This window comes from Talpa europaea (assembly GCF_964194135.1).
Source record: "Talpa europaea genome assembly, chromosome: 1".
Taxonomy (NCBI): Eukaryota; Metazoa; Chordata; class Mammalia; order Eulipotyphla; family Talpidae; genus Talpa; species Talpa europaea.
Window position 1 is genome coordinate 84,651,793 of NC_140073.1, and position 21,587 is coordinate 84,673,379.

General features: G+C 34.3%; 1 protein-coding gene across 1 annotated transcript in view; it reads right to left on the reverse strand.

The window, feature by feature from the left end:
- The window catches only part of LRP1B (LDL receptor related protein 1B), a gene marked incomplete at its 3' end in the record, with an annotated part of 1,731,654 nt that overhangs the window by 663,871 nt on the left and 1,046,196 nt on the right, over positions 1-21,587 (reverse strand). The window contains exons 12-14 of the mRNA XM_084254814.1: positions 8,668-8,848; positions 2,305-2,524; positions 245-434 (exon numbers count right to left, since the gene is read on the reverse strand). Of these exons, the coding sequence (XP_084110940.1) occupies positions 245-434; positions 2,305-2,524; positions 8,668-8,848 (591 nt within the window). The remainder of the gene's footprint in view (positions 1-244; positions 435-2,304; positions 2,525-8,667; positions 8,849-21,587) is intronic.

A 21,587-nucleotide genomic window follows, 5' to 3' on the forward strand; every position in this document is an offset into this window, starting at 1 on the left:
TGAAGGGATTATTTTGAGAAAACCTTGAACTTCACTCAAATAGAATTCCCAAAGTTACTCCCTCAAACTATTTTGAACATAAACAATATATTTGACAGAAACAAAGCCTGAGATTTGATTGACTTAGGAGTGATTAGACACCTTTATCATAAAACATGTGCAACAATGTCAAAATAAAGTCTATTGCAACTATTGTAAGGTATTATTGTATGTGAAATTCAGAATTTTATTTGGTTTTTAATACCTTGTTGCTTCCGTGGATCATAAATCTGAAGTCCAAAGAGGGGTGGTCTTTCACGTCGCAGTAAAGTCACTTCACTCGTTATCAAATCTAGTTGAAAAATGGAACCATTCATATAATCAGTCCAGAACACATAATTTCCATGATGCGACAGTCCAAAAGGATGGTTCAATTCTTTCCCACTGTAAACAATCTGTAAAATATAAACACATTGTGAAAAATCAGAACTGACCTTTTAAAACCATAACCAAATGTTTAAAGAAAATGATATTCAAATAAGCAGAACAGATAATAATCTAACAAATGTCTTAACTCATATTTTCTTTGAGTATATTTGAAAAATGGATTTCACAATGTGAGCATATTTTCCTGTTTTTAGGCCATGCTGTTGGAAGGAGATTATTTACCTTTCGCTCATTTAAATTCTTTCAGATATGGCATTATAAATATGGTCAAAAATTCAAACATTTAAATAACTTTGCCTGACACTCATCCTTATCTCTTTTTTTTTAAGTGATAGTCCAGTATCATGTCTTGAGATAAAGACCGATCACCTGATAATTTGTGTCATATTATATATATCACAATGTTATCCATCTAATAAACAAGGGATAAAATATAGCTTAATTAGATTGTTAATGAAAGGGGTCCTCCCAACATTTTCACACCAATGCAAGTGGAAGAAATCTAAATGACAGGGAGAAGGAAATATTTTAATTTTGAACAAAGAAACCTTTATTTGTGTAAATAGATTGTTTTTAAAGCTCACTGGCTACATTCAATTTTCATTATCAATTCTATTCATTCAAGTTGTATTCTGTTGTTTAAGTAAAGTGATTATGTGATAAGTACTATTTTACATAAAGGGTGTAGGAGAAGAAAGAATACCCAGAACAACGATGATGCTTTTTCACATTTATAAATTGATATTGTATAAAAGATGAAAAATATAATATTGCCTCCATCAGAGAACTGAGGATATATCCAAATAATGTAAATTTAGAAATTAGCATTTTATACTTTTTATTTGAATTCTTTATTCTAAATTATCACACATTAATAACTGAGGCAGTTTTATTTTTAATGCCTTACCTCCAATCAGGATAAATTATGCTGGCTACTGGAATGTTAATTTATCTTTCGTATATAACAACATCTTTAAAGGAATTGCAAATATTTATTTAGCATCTGTAAATATGCAACATAAGGTAAAAAGCTAACAAATATTACTTCTTTGGGGAAAAAAATGTTAAGCACTGTTAAAGTCAAAGATTAAAATTAAAGTTAAAGATTAAAATTACCTTAAGTGATTACTCTGTTATTATTTCCCAAACAACTATAATAAATAGATTCCTTCAATTGTACAGTCTGCTTTCCCCCAAAAAATAAATGGAGTGCCAAAGGAAATATTTTGGTAATTTCTAATATCCCATATTCTATTATTGAACTAACAGTTGAAGTCAGTTCATAAAGTTATGTGCTTAGATAAATATAAGATTGATTACAAACGTGATATTTTGTCAACATTGCCTATGTCACCCAGTCAACTGAATTCTCAGTTTTGTTCAAGAATGTCAAAATCATTTTGCAATGATTCCACCAAAAGAGGCAAGAGGGAGCTGGTAACTATTCATACTAATAGGCTTAAAGTTCAGTTCCAAGGTCATTATGTTCTTTAGATAAATGCATTATAATTACACTTTCATAATAGGATAAATTTCAGCTGCAAATATTAGCGATATTTAAATAGAGTTTAGTTTCTTGGTCATACCAAACTCATCAATAATGTAGAAAAACTGCATTGTAAAACAGCTCTGATATCCTGAGAGTTTCTTTTAAAAATCCCACAAATCCTGGCATACCACAGCGAGCTGGGCCTGGTCTCCTGGAGGCAAAGCCAGCTGTACTACTTAACTCTCAGCCTCCTTTAGCCACCCTACTGGGACTACTGGCAGCCACCTCAGAGGGGTAAAAATAAACTTGAAAGTATTTTTAACACAACACAACAAGGTTTTTTGAAAGAAGAAGCCAGTGGGTTAAAAACAGCAGTATTTATCTTTTACCTTCCTGTGAGTTCCATTCAAAAACACTTTTTCAATATGATCATAATAGGCATCACACCAGTATAATGTGTTAGTGTGAAAGTCCAGAGTTAAACCATTTGGCCACAGCATCTTTGAAGTCACAAATATCTGCCGATTGAAGCCATCCATCCAGGCCTTTTCAATCCTTCCCACGCTGTCATCTATTTCATCTTCTTCCCAGTCTGTCCAGTACATCCAGCTAAGACATTTCAAACAAGAGTGCACACATGTTACTTCAACCAGCCATGTAGAGAGAGACACTGCTTCAGATTTGGAAACTCCGTAATATTTGAGAACATTCTTATTTTTGCACCTTAAATGAGTATTTGTCAAAAGGAATGAATATGTCACAAATGGTGAGAAGTACTAAGGAAAGTAATGACTTCTCTGTTTTGGAGAACACTTACATTTCACCCACTTAAATCTCTTATATTTGTCATAATACATATCATCCAAAATACAAACATTAAATGACTTTGCCTGACACTTTCCTGTTTCATTTCTATAGCAGCATATCTTCGGGTAGAAACTGATCTCAGTAAATAGAGTCATTATGCATATTGCAATATTGTCTAGTCCATCTAAACACATTACAGAAAACCCCTCCCAGTAATATCACACTTATTGGCCTCATTCATTAATTAACCTAAAATTAAGTGTCAAATACCAATTTTCTTTGGCATTGATACCAAGTCTGGGAAATTATTTTTTGAGCTATAACTAAATATATTTAAATATTATCCTCTTCATAAAACATATAATCAATTATGTGATTAAAAAGCAGATTGAGTGACATGAGAACTCATGGCACAGTTAATGATCTACTCCAGACTTTATTTAATCTCAGATGAATTATTATTTTTAAGACAGGCAATTGGATTGCCTTTGTTCTAAAGGGCACTGTCACACTGGTTTTGTTTGGTCAGGTCTAATTTGTCTTGCTGATGCAAATTATCTATGCTTTATTGCTGCTTATTATTACCCCCAAAATCCACAGAAGATGATTTAGCTGCACATGAGTTTAATAACAGCAGGCTGACTGACCTTGAGATTTTGAGCTTTAATTTCTATCTCAAACAAAGGCGTCTGCCTTTAAAAACAAATCTTTTGTGTAAGCTATAACAGTGGGAGAGGGGCCTTGAGCTAATGCTCCAATCCCCTCATGAGTAAGGTTAAACCCCTTCACATGTGTTGTTTTAGGGTCATGTGAAAGTTCCTGAGTTATTAATTAAAGTGTAGGTTTTAAATCAGTCACCTGATATACAACTTTATATAAAGCTATAAAGATTTTCTACACTCTTGACACTAAAACGTTCTCATTAGATCCCCTGCCTATCACATTTTGTGGACCCTAAAGAAGTTGAAGTAATTGGGGAAAAATCTCTATCCATGACTAAAAATCCTACTGTGATTGAAATGGTATGCTGGGAAAAATGAGGAAGCAACACACCATCTGGAATTTCATGTTACTTAAGTATTTATGGTCTCTGAACAGTCCACAATTAAGTCACTATGCTTATTTAGACCTGAGGAAAAATATTGGTGAAATGTATGAAGTCAAAATATAATCTTAGAACTATACATGGTGAAATGCTTAGGTTGCATTCTACATGTTATCCAAGTGGTTTTATTATTGAGACAAATTAGGAACAAACAGAAGTCATTTCATTTGTTCCAAACCTAGATTAATTAGGTATCACTCCTTGACTTATGCTATATAAATCTACTATTTGAAAGGGAAATTATTTAATTTTATATCTCTATTGATACTTTCCTGAAATCTTAATACTGTTAATCAGCACAGTTTTATTCTGCTACTAATTATAACTTGTTAAAATCACAATTATCTTTTCCCTTAGCTATTCTCTTGTTCATTATAACATTCATTTTTTTTTTCTGTGACTCATCCAAACCACACAAACAAGTACACCAGCACCAAACAGACACATACACAAACACATATGCACATGGGATAGCATTAAATATTCTAAACATAGTTGATACTGTTTTGCTATTTGAAGAGAGAATTGTTTGTGATATAATCTGTCATCTAAGATTACTTTCATTCAAAATAGAAAAACAAAATAATACATACTTTAAAATAAGTGATCTCAATAGGACAGAAAATAGACATGTGCTCATCATTACCCACTTCACTGTCATTAAGTTATATTGTACAAGTTTTATACTCTATATCAAATATGATGATCCCTAAACACAGAATAGGAAATGAGCAGGAACTAATATAAATCTTTTCATACATGAGACTTAGGGTAACTATCAAATAGAATTAGGTTAAGCAGCCCTTCTGTTAATATAATGATAAATTAAACTCCTATTTTTCAAGGCCTATTTCAAAATTACAGAACAACTTCAATGGTGCAGCAGACCTCTCCTTTCTCTCCGGCTGCTCCCCTCAACAGTGCATTTCAGTAGATCTGCCTGTTCCGTTCCCCACTCTGTCTCTGTTGAATCCTCTCACCCCCACACCTCTAGCCTATACCCCAGTTCTTGCATGCATAAATCAATCTAAAAAAAGGCAACAACAAAAAAGGAAAACAAATATTTTGAGGTGCCAGGTCTAAACATGTAGGTTTCTAAATCTTTTTTTTTTTTTTGGTAGGCATGCTTTATTTATTTATTTATTTGTTTGTTTGTTTTTTATACATGCACTGGGTACAGTCAGAAGCGCGGGAGGGTGAGAGAATTCACCAGAGCCAGAGCGGGGAGCAGAGCAGGCAGAAGGACCGAAGTGTACTGCTGAGGGGAGCAGCGGGCGGCAGGAGAGGTCTGCGCGCCATGTGGGACCCTCCTCCCGTGGCCGGGGAGCAGCCGGGGATCGAACCGGCGTTGCAGAGGCTGTGGGCAGCTTCGCAACCCAGCGCTCAACCGCTGCGCCACCGGGGAGGCCCCACGTAGGTTTCTATGTTATGAATATAAATGTGAAATTACTGGTTAAGTTGTGAGTGCATTTGTGGCTATAAGTTTAAGGAACAGTGTATCATAATCAAGTCCTTCTTCAGCTTTAACCTCATTTCAGCAATTGGTGAGGATTGCCAGTGCTATTCTTTGTCTCTCCTGTTTCAATCGCCACTTTTCTAACCCTAATACAAATGCTACCATCTACCTTTCATCCTTATTCAAAGGAAAATCCTACCAAGTTGTTTCTCCTATCGGTTTCATATTGCTACAATTTTCTTCACAAATCTTGAATTGAAAAATGAGAATTTTACCCTCAGAACCTAACAATTACTCTGGCATTAACAAAATTAATCCCAACATTTCATTTAACATTGAAGTATTTTGCATAGTTGTTATTTCATTATCCACATTCTTCACATACCCTCTGCTATAGCCTAAATTTCCTGCCACTAAACAATTAGCTATATTTTCCTTTATGTCCCTTCACAGTGCAGAATACAATGACTAACCTTGTGACTTCACACCACAAGCCCATGGGAAAAACTATTCTACTAGAAATCCTATTCCTCTCTACCTTAATTCTGATTCAAAAACCTCAGTGAATTTCTGAAGAGCTATTTTGTTTTATAGATAATTGTTTGTGTGTGTGTGCGCGTGTGATAACAATCACAGTGGATTATAAATGTCTCAAGGATAATTATTACCTTAATGATTTATGTTGAACTATACAGTAATACTGTTTTAATAAAGTAATAATAAATTCTTCACTAATTCTGTAATAGTTATGATGCTTTTGATACATCATATCTCTGAAGTGAGAAATTTTCGTCAACAGACTATTATGTGATTCTCTCCTGTAACAGCTGCAAATGGGCATTATGGTTTTCTACCATACTGTTATATTGTAAAAAAAATCAGTGTTTTTTCCTGAAAATTATTTGTTCATAGTTAGAAGATTATAATTATAGTTATGCTACCTTAAATGGAGTTTTCCAAAGTAGCCTCTTTTTTTATGATAAACTAATTTTTTAAGAATTATTTCAACAGCTAAATTCATATGGTTTCACCTCAATTTTTTTTTGTTTTCTAACCTATTCAAAGATGTAGCATAAGTTATTTTTTAATATTTCACTACATCTGACTACATTACTTCTCTATGTTATCCCTGCACTGAAGACAAAGTACAAGTCCTCACAAGATGGTCGAGGGCCTGCTTGTTTTTCCAATTGCATCTTCAGTCACTCTCACCCTTGCCCTCAAAACTATAGGCACATGTCTTTATTTCAGTTAATCTGACATTAAAGCTTTTGTCCAACTTAAGATCTTCAAATGATCTTACCATTTCCTTGACCTGAAATACTCTTTCCCTCGCTCTCCATGACTGGTTCCTGCCATGCAATGAAGTCTCGGCTTAAATGAGGCCCCCATAACCAGGCCTCTCATTAAACTATTTAAATAAGGTTCTGCTTGTTATCCATCATGTCAACCTGTTTGTTTTTCTTCATCACCCTGGATTGCAGAAATTATATTAGATGCTAATTTCGTACTTATTTGTTCTATTGTCTCTCCACACCCCATTCTGCAGATAACACAAGATGCTTCCTATACCTGTGTTGTTAATCCCTCTATACCTTATGCAGAGATCTGGGAATATTATACAATTTTAGGAAAAAATATATACACACATGCATGTATACATACACACTATACATACAAACATATGTGTTTTTCATATTGATACAGAATTCTATTTGAAAATCTGTCTGAAGAAAAGTTCATTCTTTGTAGCACCAGAGGTCAATAGAAGAAAAATTGATAGTCTGACACTACATGGATATAGATATTGCCTAAATACAAAGGAAAAAACATGTCACATCTAGCAGATTCACTACCCAAAACTATGATCTACATAGATGTTATAGGTTTCAAATCTATGTTAGATGTCTACCAATTAAGGAAGTGTTGAAAAGAACAGGACTAATGAAGAGATGGAATTAAAGACCTTTAAATTTCCTTTCAAATTAAGTATCTATGACTTCCACATTTATGACATCTCCCTGAGCACCATACAGATCCTTTAATTCTTTTGGACACTATTTTTCTCTAATAGAATACTAAGAATAAAGATGTTTCTATTAAGGAATATTTGAAACTTTGTGTTCAAGTATATTTAGACATTGTAGAATAATTTATCTTAAAATTAAGATTGCCTTGGTTTAAAGGTCAGATAGATGACTTGATTTAAATATGCAGGGAAAGAACAGACAATTATAAAATTCACACATAAATTCACTGAAATTATTTTATAATTCTACAAAAACACATACAAATAGTTCATCCTCTGCTTAGGTGTCAGCCAATGAAGAAATACGCTGATTTGTATTTGGAGCTAGTCTCAACATAAACAATTCTTGGAACTGCACTTTGGTGGTTTCAGTTTATAAGAGAGTCACATGTCAGCTATTTAATTAAGTGCATTTTGTTTGTGTGCAATAAAGTATAAAGAATATTCATTTTGCCATGCTATTTGGAAACAGTAAATAAAAGCCAAGAATGAAAAAAAATACAACATTGTACATATAAAATAAGTCATCCATTCTTTAAATTCTCCAATTTTGTATGGATTTTTACATTTCTTTGACATTTCTATATGCACAATATTATGCTCAGGTAATAGCTCTGAATAAAAATCAAAGGAAAAAATATTCCTAAGATGCACAAAATAGCACTTACTAAATCAAGCAGCACATGCAGTAAGATGATGCCACAAATGGAAGTTATGTTTATGTCTATAATTATTTAGCTACCAACCTAGACTAGTAAAAGGTAGTAGAATATAGTCACTATGGATAAAGACTTGGAGACAGGCAGTTTGGGCTTAACTATCTACCCAATGGCTTACTAAATGAGTGATATCTTGTAGATCACTCACCAGTTTCTTCTTTGTGAAACAAGGTTAACTGAAACTAATTTAAAGGATTATTCTGAGGATTATTGAGTAGCAGCTTAGTAAACTATTTAACAAACACCTGGTCCACAATAAATTCACACACATTAAAACATAACTTGGTTACTTTTTGAATACATTGGAATTCATCTTTTAGAAATTAAGTTGAATAATTCTCCAATTAAACTATCTTAGTGTCAGTCTGCCTAAAATGGAGAATTATGGTGCTTATTGAATAATCTAATAAATGTAACATTTATACAAAATTTTATTTATTGCAACTTAACGTACTTTGGCATATGTATTTAGCACATTCTCTCTAGAAGAGGAAATCATTAAATGAATAACACAATCACACTATTTGTAAATTCACATTACATATGGACTTAAAGCTTACTACTACTAAATATGCTTAAAAATCTGTTTCATTTAATACTCATTTCCATATTAAAAGATGATCAAATATTGCATACCCATTAACAGGATCCACCACAATTCCTCTGGGATGGGACATTTCTCCCTCTAACAGAGTCTTTCGACTCTGAGAAGCCTTTTCCAGCCTGGCCACATTAATGGTTTTCCTATGACCATCATTTGTCCAATAAAGGTTATTTCCAATCCAGTCCACAGCAATGCCTTCCACATTATCCAGATCTGTAAAAAGCAAAACCAATAAACCCATTTATGATAGTATCCATTACTTATGTTAGTTAATAAATTTAATCAAAAATGAATTAATTCTGATCCATGGTTTCTCTGTAATGTGATTTTTGCAAATATCATAACAAAGAATATTTTCAATTTTATTTTGAATGCCATTTTATGTGAATGATGGCTCACTCTCAATATATATTTTAATTGAAACTGTGATCAGTAGAAAAACAAGAAGATATAAATGATAAGGATGAAAGGATGAAATAAATTTATCAGATCAAAAATACAGTTATACAGACACTTCAGAATAAAAATTCAAAAGTAATATTCAAAAAGTAAAATTGTAAGATATCCCAGTAGTGGAAGTAAAATGAATGTCCTCTCACCAAGAGGTGAACAGGTATGGCAGAAACATACATTTGAAACCCCAAACCAAGCTTTTGTCATGGAATGCATGGACAGTGAATCCAAAGCAACACTGAAATATTTCATTATATTCTATAATCATTTCCAATGGATACTATTTCAGCTTTTCTAAGATGCAATCAGTAGTAATACAAAGGAATATTTTAAATATAAAATATTACAAGTTCACTTAATTCAAATCCTATTCAGAAGAGAAAACTTCTATAAAATAAAGACTTAGAAATAAATCAGATAGTCAGAGACACTTATCAGTTTCTCTCACACATGGAATATAAATAACCAAAATAAACTAAGAAATCACCACAACAATATCTCTTAGAATCTAAGAAAAATGCAGGGGTCACCAATGGGGAAGCAGAGAAGGCTGGAAGGGAAGGGGAGAGTGTAATGGGAATGACACTAGAACTTGAGTGGCAGGAGAGTGAGGCCTTGCACACATAGAAGTGAAGATACACCCTCAAAATTTATGGAGTTTTGTAAATTAATAAAATTTTGTTAAAAAAAGTTATGTGAAGTTGAATGGTTGATCATCACACAAGAAGTAATTCAGGATGAAAATTCAAGTCCTATGACTTCCAATTTAAAGATCTTTAAAACTTCATTGTTTCTATGATGTTTCTGCAGTTTCCTGTCCTCACTTCTCACATTTTGTAAACTACCCTCCAAACTGTTCACATCATCTAGATAATTCCAGTCCTCTACTGCATGAGAATTACTGTAAATCCCTCCCCTTCTTTCCAAACCAGGGAACCCTCTGTTTTTGTTTGGTCTGGTTTGTTTTTTTCTCCCATGTATAAGGTAGAGTAATGGAACTTACTGGACAAAGAAAAGGGATTAGTCCTTTAGAGACAGAGTTGTGTGTTCTCACGCTAGGGGGAAATCATTATGTGTAGATATACCAAATAATAAATATATACTATTTATTAGTATATTAGTAGGGGGAAATCATTATGTGTAGATATACCAAATAATAAATATATACTATTTATTAGTATATTAGTATATTAGTATATTCTTTAACCATGGTCCTTCAAGTTCTGGGGAAGACTATAACTTCATTTCGTGACTCTTTTTGCTTATCAGTATGTGCCCCAACTCAGGATGACTAATATATCATGTGATCTGATCTAACTGAAAATCTCATTATAGTGAATCAGATCTGTTCTCAATTTCACTAAGCTATTTGCTTCATTACCATCCAATATGAGTAATTTTCACAGGTTAATTGTGCCTATGCCTAGAAAAAAGTTTAATTTTATCTTTACTTTATTGACACTTAATTTTACTGAGCACTTTCCTGTTCTGACATAATGGGAAGAGAGTAACTGTTTAGACCAATCTATTTATCATTGTCTGTGGCTTACTTATCTTTTCTATTGGTTTTCAAAAAAAGTATTACATGTCAAATCTGCTCCACCATGAAAACTCACTTGTTCAATAACCCTCTTAGTTTTTAAATTTTTCCTTTTGACATCTGTCTTGAATTGTTTGTTTTGTTTGTTTGTTTTTCATATAAAGCAGTTGTAATACTGGATTGAAATTTTGTTTCTGACACTTAGGCAAACAATTCAGTCACTCTGATGCTAATTTTTTTCACCTAAAATAAGATAATAACAGCATCTGCTCCAAAGGAGAATAACAAATGGTAAATTAACTACTGAATTTAAAACACAATATACTGCCTGGAATACAAACTTCTTAGTAATTTAATCTTTGTCAAGATTAAAAAATGCTAATGTTATATATATTCTGACTTGTTCCTCATAGGTGCTACATGATAGGGATATACTTTTTGTTGTTCTCTTCTAAAATGATTATTCAATAATATTACCTTGCATTTTGATGAGTGAATGATATCAACTAGAAATATATGCAGTGTGTGTGTGTATATATATATATATATATATATATATATATATATATATACAGTAGTAAATCCCACAGAATTCAATGTGCTCTGGGAGTATCCTGGAAGCAATTTTCATCAAGCTAGTTCTTAACAAACTTCAGAAAGCCCAGGGACAGGAATGGAAGCAGGCCCATCATAGCAGGCCCCAATAGACCCCAGAAGGTCAATGGGAGGGAGTTGGGAGTAACCTGGACCAGGTAGAGCCTGAAGACCAGTGGAGAAGACCAGTGGAGCAGACCATGCCAGTGGGAGCAGACCTGACAGAGCTGGTAAAGTCAGCTCTTCGGCCTGGTTCCCATGGGCTGCAGCTCTTGGAGCCCTGAGCCAGAAGAACACTGTTCAGACAGTTAGTCTCTCAAGTGGGAGTGGTACTGACTATCCCTGTGTCCAGTCAAGATACTTCTACTGGATTGACATGGAGGGGATTTATGTTACATTGAACAGGAGGTGGGTGGAGAGAGGAACATGTGGGCTGTGTTCTGGAGCAGGGGACACTAGTGACAGGGTGCTCAGCTCATTAAGCAGCCCAGGAGAGAGAGAAGCAGAGGTTGTATGGAGGAATACTCCCTTCAAAGAGGGGAAAGGTTGTGGAGGAACTGGGGTGCTCCATATAGAATAAGTCCCAAGTAAAGATAATAGCTGAGGGCCTCCCCAGTGGCGCAGCGGTTGAGTGCTTGGTTACGAAGCTGTCCGCAGCTTCTGCAACGTCGGTTCGATCCCCAGCCACTGGGCGAGGGTCCCACATGGCACTCAGACCTCTCCTGCTGCCTGCTGCCTGCTGCTCCCCTCAGCAGTGTACTTCATCAATCTGCCTGCTCTGCCTCTGGTGAATTCTCTCACACACACCCCACCCCGCGCTTCTGACTGTATCCAGTGCTTGTATAAATAAATAAAATAAAAAATTTAAAAAAATTTCAAAAAAAAGATAATAGCTGAACTGGCACTCTAAGCTGCACCTCCCCTTCCCGACCCCTGGGACTGGTACTTACATTGTGAGGTGTACCAATTGCATAGGGGCTGCAGAGTCTCTCATCCTGAACTCCAGGAAGGAGAGATATTGGGGATGCCAAAAACATGAGCCAATACCAAAGCCAATTCAATCACATCAAAATATGAATCCCTCCAATTCCATCCCCACCCTGTTGAATCATAGCAGAGTACAGACAGAAGCCGGTAAAGATATTAAAATAAATGAATACACATCATTCATAAAATGAGGGGGAAGTCGAAAGGGGTTCAGTAAAAGGACAGAGTTAGCACAGTGGTCTAGGGTAAAAGACTGTGCTTTGGTGGTGTGGTGACATATGCCTGAGGAATGTGAACATATTCTCTTAAGTCATATAAAGTGTTGTAACCAATGTTACCTCAATGAAGAAAAAAGGAGATAATAATGACCAATTAGCTTAGAATGCTTTTTAATGTGTGTGTGTGTGTGTGTGTGTGTGTTAGGGTTTGTTGTTCTTGCTGCTGTCTAGGAAGAATGAGAGTGAATACAAATTTAGAAATAAACTCAGAAAAGAGTGTATATGCAAACTGGAAAACTTTATAGGATACCGTTGACAGGGTATAGGTGAATTCCCTCTCTTATAGAGCAAAACCTAAATAATCACTTCCTTTCTCAACAAATATACACTGATAAGGGAAACATTCCTCCTCCATGCTATATGGTAACTGTCTGTAATTAGCTTAGGGCTGAGATAGAATACTAAGACATATTGAGTACTGGTTTTATGTACATTTGATTTTTTATTCAAGGGATTCTGGCTGGAATTTGCCTGAGGTTGAAAATTAGGAACTTTATGTCCATAATCTTTCACGCCTCAGGCAAACAGAGACATATGAAAATTTATGACACTCAAAGGCTAAACAAACATAGGTGACTACAGCAATAATAAATATTAGCTCAGGGAAATACATGACTATTCAAATGTAAAGAAGATATTTGATTAAAAACTTGCTAAAATAGATGGCTTTGTACACCACTGGGTAGAGTTCAAGTATTCTAAATTCTAAAGTCAATGTTTACTACATTATTATTATTATTATTATTAATATAATCATTATTGTTGTTGTTGTTATTATATCTAATAGCCAAAATATTTTGATCTCTATTCAAACCCTTTAGTTTGAGGTTTCACAAAATACTCATTTTCATTTATCAATAGGCAAGAAATCTCAATGCGTTTATACCACAATTAAAAAAGAATAATTCCAGTAACTAACAGCTTCATTTTATAATTTTTCAATTAATATTGTATCTATAGTGTGTATTTTTAAGTGAAGAAATACAATTTTTATCCATTTACTTCAGATTTAATAAAGCAGATTTTGGGGCCTCCCTGGTAGCGTAAGGGATTAAGGTCAGGACTGTGAAGCAGTCCACAGCTACTGCAGCATGAGTTCAATCCTTGGCCAGGGAGGTGACCTACATGGCACAGCAGACCTCTCCTGTCTTGCCCACTGCTCCCCTCAGCAGTGTATTTCAGTACATCAGTCCATTCTGCTCCAATTTGTCTCTGGTGTTCCTCTCAACCCTCCAGAACTCTGGCCTACACCCCATCTATTGTATGCAAAAATAAATAATTAAAAACAAAAAAGATTTTTTTCATGTACTCTGTAAGAATAACATTACTTTGGGTCAAATTATTTAAATTCCCACTTTTTCTCTTTAGACATCTTTCTATTACTTAAAGAATAACTTTTACAAATGCATAGTTAAATGGTAAGCTAAAATTGAAAACTTGCATGCACGCATGTTATCCAAAGTTAGATTTTTTTCACTTAAGTGTAAAACTTTTGAAGGTGGCAGTGTTATTCCTTAAAAGTGATGTCTATGATTAAGGAAATGAAGCTGAATAATAAATAATAACATTTATCTAATTTAAAAAGAACATTAATGTAGATTTTCAAAAGTAAACAGAAAAATCTCTAAGTTATTTACTAGGATTAGACAAAACAAGTATTTTAAAAAGAGTGGGGAAACATTTCTAAAATTAAATCATTACAAGTTTGATTTTTAGATTTTACAATTTGCAAATGTAAACTTTCAAATATTTATTTATTTAAAGATTTATGTATTTTTATACAAGTACTGGGGTACAGGCCAGATGCACAGGAGGGTGAGAGGATTCACCAGAGACAGAGCCGGGAACAGAACAGGCAGACTGACTGAAATACACTGCTGAGGGGAGCAGCAGGCAAGGCAGGAGAGGTCTGCTGCACCCTGTGGGATTCTCGCCGGCTGGCCAATATCGAACCAGTGCTGCAGAGGCTGTGGACAGTCACACTGCAGCGCTCAACCACCTGTGCCACCAGGGAGCCCCATTTAAATATTTAAAATAAAACAAACTTTTAAAAATGGGTACTGGATCAAAAATTAAAATGTGAGGATATGAGTATTAATTTAGCTAAGGTGCATAAAGTAAAACTCCGAAGATTGACCCATAAGACTTGATGCTTTACAACAGAATGTGATTAGCATAATAAGGAATTAATTGCAAATTATGTGCTACAGTTGCCATTATAAAAATGCACTGCCTACATATTTCCAATTTATCCAACTTTTTCTAACTTTAATAGAATGATTTGTAATTAAATATTAATGAAATTTTGTACATAAGTATCATAACCTGTCTTCACGAACTGGATGTGCAGCATGAACGTAGACATACCTAAGGTCAGGGTTACCATACCTTGCCTCAGAGTCAACACTTGGACAACTCTCCTGACTCATATTCTTGCAATTCAATTAATACAAATTCTCTTTGTCCATCTCAGTAAGTATAGCCTGAGGCTACACAGCTCCTTTGTATCTGACATGAGTGAATGAAGCCAATTTAATTAATGTTATAGCAGTAAAGTTTGTTCAATTTTCTGTCTCATGGCATTATAGGAATCTTTTATCATACTAAAGTTTTCTATATCATCGGTCACAAATAACCAGGTGAGGCTGATATTCTCATCCTAGTTTTTATTCTAGATTCTTTCTCAGTTATTAGGTTAGGGTAAGTGACAAGCTAATCCAAATGAGAAGAAAATATTATTTTCCAGATGAACAGACTATATTAAAATATAGTGGTTCTTCCATTATCAAAAAAATACTGTCAGTTTCAATTTGGCAGGTTGATACAGATGGTCTATATCATTCAAATATTTCATGTTTAATGCTGTGATGAGCATATGTAAAAGTAAATGGTGCCACAGCATATATCATAGTTGCCAATAAAGTAATTGAAAGAGATTGCTAAAATGAAAGATTCCAAGAACTATTAAGAACAGGGATTTTACCCTACTTTCAAGCTTTTAAGTCAGTCAGCTGCTATTTCATGGATGATGTTAGAACACATGACACTAGAAGATCAGCTATAAAATGCTTTGTTATACATGGCTTAGCAAGTAATATGTTCATAAACCATTGATGTCTGTTCCCTTTAATCCTAAATCCCATAGGAACAAGTAGGATAAAACCAGTTGAATACTTTCACAAACAGTGGTTGTATAGACATAGAAGAATTCTAAATTTAGGAAACCCAAATCTTTTATAATAGTTAATAAACTGTTCTATCCTTTGCACTTGAGAGACATTCTACCTCTTCCTCCAAGTTTCTTTCTGTACAACATCCATACAAGGATATTTCAGGAAAAAAAAATATAATAAGAAGTGCCTCAAAAACAAAAACAAAAAAGAGACACATGGAGAATTGTCACTCAAGAAAAAGTCCTAAGAATCACAATCTGCTATTTTTAATAAATGTAGAGAGATAGAGCAATCCAGTTAGTGGGCAAATATGATCACAATTCCAAGCCTTTGCTCTTATGGGAAGTGGTAATGATTTATACTACCACATTTTAAAACATATTATTCAGCTAGCCATATATGATGGTTAATTTTCTGAGTCAAATTGACCATAGTTCCCAGATACTTGGTTAGACATCAATCTAGATATTACTATGTAGGTTCTTTTTAGATAATAATTAAATCAGTTAAAACAGATTTCAAGTATACTAGAGTACTATACTGGGGGTGTAGGCCAGAGGTGCAGGGACTGAGAGGATTCACCAGAGACAGGGGTAGAAGGACAGAACAGGCAGATCTACTGAAATACACTGCTGAGGGGAGCAGAGGGTGAGACAGGAGAGGTCTGCTGCAACATGTGGATTATCTCCCAAACCCAAACTCATGCTGCAGTGGTTGGCCATAGCTTGATAGCGCTGAGACTTTTCCCCCTGTGCCACCAGGGAAGCCCCAAAATCAGTTGATGATTTTAATAGAAAACAGATGGATGTCCCTGAGGATAAGGGAATTTATCTTCTAGAGAATAACATTATTTTTCCATAGGTCTACAACTTGCTGGTCTACTCTGCAGATTTTAGACTTATCAACCTCCACAATCATGTGAGCCAAATATTTAAAATACATCTCTGTCTCTCTCTCTTCTGTACAGATCCTGCTGGTTCTTTTTTTTTTTTTTTTCCCCCTAGAGAACTCTGACTAGTGCACCGTTATCAGGGCTGATCTGGAAATTATTTTTCTAAAACCTCTAGAAAGAATATATATACTTTATATCCGTTCTTTTCAGTTGAAATACTGAAAGATATCACAGCTTCTGATTTAATAAAACACCCACACAATGAACATGAACATATATAAGTCATTTTATAATACTCCACTACAATCTTTTGGTTAATATCAGAGTTGTATTGTAAAATAACTTCAAAATTTTATTTTTCATATATTATAATGTTTAGATTTTTTTAACAAATCTTTTATTCTGGGGAAAGACTGTCCCTTCTGAAAACAGTAAATTCTTAGGGATAGCTAAAGGTGCATCAGATAACGTGACTTTAATGTACAAACTAACCAATCTAGAGCCCTACCTCCTCCATTGGCTCCTTAATACTCCAGGAGGCAAAATGTCTCTGTTTTAGTCATTCCAGAGTCAAGTACCAGGCACCTACTTACAACCCCTATAGCTTTAAGTCCAGCAGAATTAGTCAAACTTGCCAATTCAATCCTAAACAGTTTCTCCTGCCCTGACTTGTCTTTCCCACAGAAACTCTGGCTGAAACCTAATGTTTTCCCTTCATTCCTATATTCTGCAACTCCATGTCTTTCCCACAGGGTTGATACTATGTAGTGTTTTGTGATTTCTGCCTCTAGGAAATGTGAATATAATATACTCTGTTTCCCTTGTCTCTATATCCCCTCATAGTCACACTTGACTGATCATCTCAGGGATGAAAACAAAGCCCAAGCCCTCATTGTGAATGAGGAGAAAGCAATTTCCATTAATACCCTTTACCACCCAATTCAGCCCACTTACCAAGATAGAACAGATCAAAAATTATTGAAACTCTGAATGAAAAATATCACAGCTATTCTTAAATATTCCTTTTAGCCCTATGAAGTAGCTTTAACTTATACAAATAAAACACTTTGGAGCTTATTGCATTAATACTAAATTACTCAATCTCTTTCATATTAGATGAAAAGGAAACTCTATTGGAATTCACTTGAGCAATTTCATCATAGAAATTGAGTTTTTTATTAGCTATATTTTCTAATATGTTACATATTTTTGCACTCAGTCTTTTAAACATTCAGTTATATCACTTGAGTGGATGATTTTCACCAACTTTTTAAAGAAAACAAGTAGTGTACACTTTAGTTGGCATCCTGTTTAATGAAAGATACTAATCATAAAATTGCAAGTAGAGCCTAAAATCTGAAGGCTCTAAATCATCACTCTATTTACAATAATCATAGCAAACAAATGTGCTGTCTCATGTGACCATCATCCTGGAATTTATCTTATCATCCTGGAGGAAACAAGAATCCACACATTTCTAACCTCTACTACTCAAAGGAGAACAGGACTAGCAAACTGCATGTGTGAGTGACAGATAAATGTGGTCAAGGAGATCATATTCTTAATCATATCCTTCCATAAATTTCTAAAAACACACATTTAGTCACAATCCTTCTTGGCCCACAGGTAACATTACAAAACTGATACAGTAAGAGGGGAACACAACGTAAAACTAGGGAGGATCCTACTAATAAGTTATTCCTGTAGAGAAAAAAGGAAGCTAAAGAATCATAAGGTCCAACTTTATATCCCATATTTTAAAAAACAAAGCCCCAAGAAAATGAGATGAATCAGAAGGGCCCATCCTTGTTAAGTATTCAGTACAATAAGTCTAGAAGTTTGACTCATGTTCCAATAAACTTATCTACTTTATAAACAAAAGCAAGAGTTAAAGAAGTCACCATAAGCAATTTATTCATTGGAAGGAGAAAAAAGTGGGGCATGGATAAGGAAAGGGAGAACAGAATGAGATTATGAGGTGAAAGATGTTTTACCAACTTTCAAAAAAATCACTATTCTCAATGAACTGTAGCTCTTATTTTCTTATTAAAAATCATTTTGTGTCTGACACTAAACATTCAGCAATGTGTATATGAAGGGAAGAAAATAATTAAAATAAAACCTAAGAAAAAGCTGGGGCATTGTTACAGATACATAGGCCTGAGAAGACATGTCAACTAAACTTCTTATGGAAAAATTGGAGATATCTGACACATTTAGTTGTTAATATTGTATTAACATTAATTTTCTGGTTTTCATAACTGTGATATTCTAATGTAAGATGTTACTAATAGGGGAAATTGATTAATGGGTACAAACAAACTCTCTGTACTAGTTTGCCGTTTTTCTATAAACATAATTAAAATTAGTTCAATCTTAAATTAAAAAAAATATAACAAGGGCCTCCCTGATGGCGCAGGAGGCTGAGGGCCACACTGTGAAGTTGTCCGCAGCCTCTGCAGTGCGGTTTTGATCCCCGATGGCTGAGTAGCAACTCACATGGTGCAGCAGACCTCTCCTGTCTCACCTGCTGCTCCCCTCACCAGTGTATTTCAGTCAATCTGACTGTTCTCTACTCCACTCTGTCTCTGGTGAATCCTCTCACCCCCCCACACCTCTGGCCTGTACCCCAGTTCTTCTACATATAAATAAATAAACCTTAAAAAAATAAATAAATGTAACAAAACATCATCAAAATTGTGTGTTATTTTATAGGACATAAGTTTTTCAACTTTGCAATTACTTTTGTGAATTATAGTAATACCATTTCAACAATAACATAGTTTTCATTTTCAGCACAAAAAAAAAATGGTAAAAAAAAAAACTAAAGGTTTCAGTGTCAATAGAGTCCTTTTAACATTTCTTGTTAGGAAGCTCTATTGCTTCCTAACAGCTTTTATTGCTCTGCGAACACCTTTATGTCTCAATCATATCTGAGAGTCTTGTAGGATATCATACACTGGCTGACAGTTTTTATCTTTGAGTATTTCAAATAGCTCATGAATGGTTTTGAAAGAACATTATTTTTAAATACAGAAGATGTTGAAGGCTATGAGTAGTACAATCTATAAGGGAAAGGAGATAGTTAAAATATTGATATTAATATTGTTTAATAATAATTTTGGTAAAGTAAGATAAATGAATCCTTAACAGTTCCATAGCAGAGCCACAGAGAAAACTAGTACAGAACAATTTATCTAAATAAGTATATAATATGAAGCCTTTTAAGGTGGGTATGTATCTATGTAAGAAAAGCATAATTTTCAGCTGTGCATGAAAATGAGGTATAGATTTAAGAGAACATGGGGAAGTGTGCTAAGACAGGAAAATCATGTGTATTAATAGTTATAATTAATTTTTTATTGAAAATGTTAGAGATGTTCAAATAAATCATGAGAAATACATAAGATTTTGCAGGATTTCTGAAAACTTGTCAGGGAAATTCATTATCAAAATAATTGCAGTAAAAGTCAAAATAACTTCAGACAATAAAAGAAATAATAATGAACAAAATACTCATTCTTAGTTTTCTGAATAAACTCAATTGCTATTTTTAAAGTGTTGATTTTTTAAATATTTTTAACTAATAGCTAAATTAAATGACACATTCATCCATTCATAATATATATTATAGATATATAATATTCATTATATATCTAGTGTATGCCAGATACTGTTCTTGGTACTAATACCCATCAAGAAATAAGACAAAACCTCTGCCATCTTGAAGTTTACATTCGTATAGCAAGACAAAAAAAAAAAAAGCAATACATATTCAAAATAAATACTAAAGAGAAGATTAAAAATTTAAAATATTAATGGGTGCAGGTATACAATTTGAGATGGGGTGTTCAGATAGCACTAACTGAGGCCATGACATTTACTAGAGGGCACACATGAGGGAAAAAAAGACCATTCCAGATTAAAGGAACACATTGGAATGCTTTGTGAAGGGGAGACACAGAGTGGTCAGAAGATGACAGAGAATATTGGAAAGGAGTCACAGGGATAATGCAGGTTATATGGCAGAAAAACAACTTAAATGAATAGTATATTTTCCCTACAGTAATATAAAAAAACTCACATAGAACACTGTTGAAAGGGTCAGATATAAGATCCTTTATGAACAATAGAGGTAAGTCCTTATAAAAATAGGTGTTTATTTTCAGGGTTTCATTTATGGGCATTGAGAGAGTCAGCACCCAAATGAATCTAGAGTGCCCTAAACTTTCTTGTTGAGTATGCCGTACTGTAAGGCTTATTTGTCTTTTGATATTGAACAATTTCCATAGTTAGTCACATAGACAACTAAATTAAGGAGACCACAGGATGACTAATGTGTATGTGTTTATACCACAGGGCAGTTGGAATTAAGAGCTCCCAAGATGCTACAGCGTTGGCTATTTGCTCAAAAAGTGCTGGGTGTGGGTTCTCCAGCTATCACAACACCTATTCCTTGCTTAATAGATACAGGTCCATCCAGCCATCCGGGGCTATTAAAGGACAGGGACGCCACTCTGGCTGTGCTAATGCTTATGAGGTCTACTGTGCTGTGAGTAGTACACTATTTTAAGCCTTATTCTCACTGTCCATTTAACATCAGTGCAGTGGTGGCAGGTTTGCTCTCTGACTTTCTCAATGACAAGTTTTCTCAACATTGGCTCTATTGACACTTTGTTGTTTTTTTTTTTAATTTTCAATTTTTAATATATATATTTATTACATCACCATTCTTCATTTTTATACAATGTATGATTTTCCTGTGAAATTCCCACAACCAATTCACCCATGCACCATCACCATAGTCCCGTGTGCTCTTCCCACCCGTCTGGATCCTTCTCACTCCTCCACCCCTACAGAATATCTCTAATCTATGGTTGCCTGTTGATTTTGATTTTTACTTATAATTTCCCTCCTAATCCATTATTTGATTCCTCTACAACCCTCCTATAAGTGAAACTATCTTATTTTTTTTTTAATTTTTCTTTCTGGCTTATTTCACTAAGCAGAATCCCTTCCAGCTCCATCCATGCTA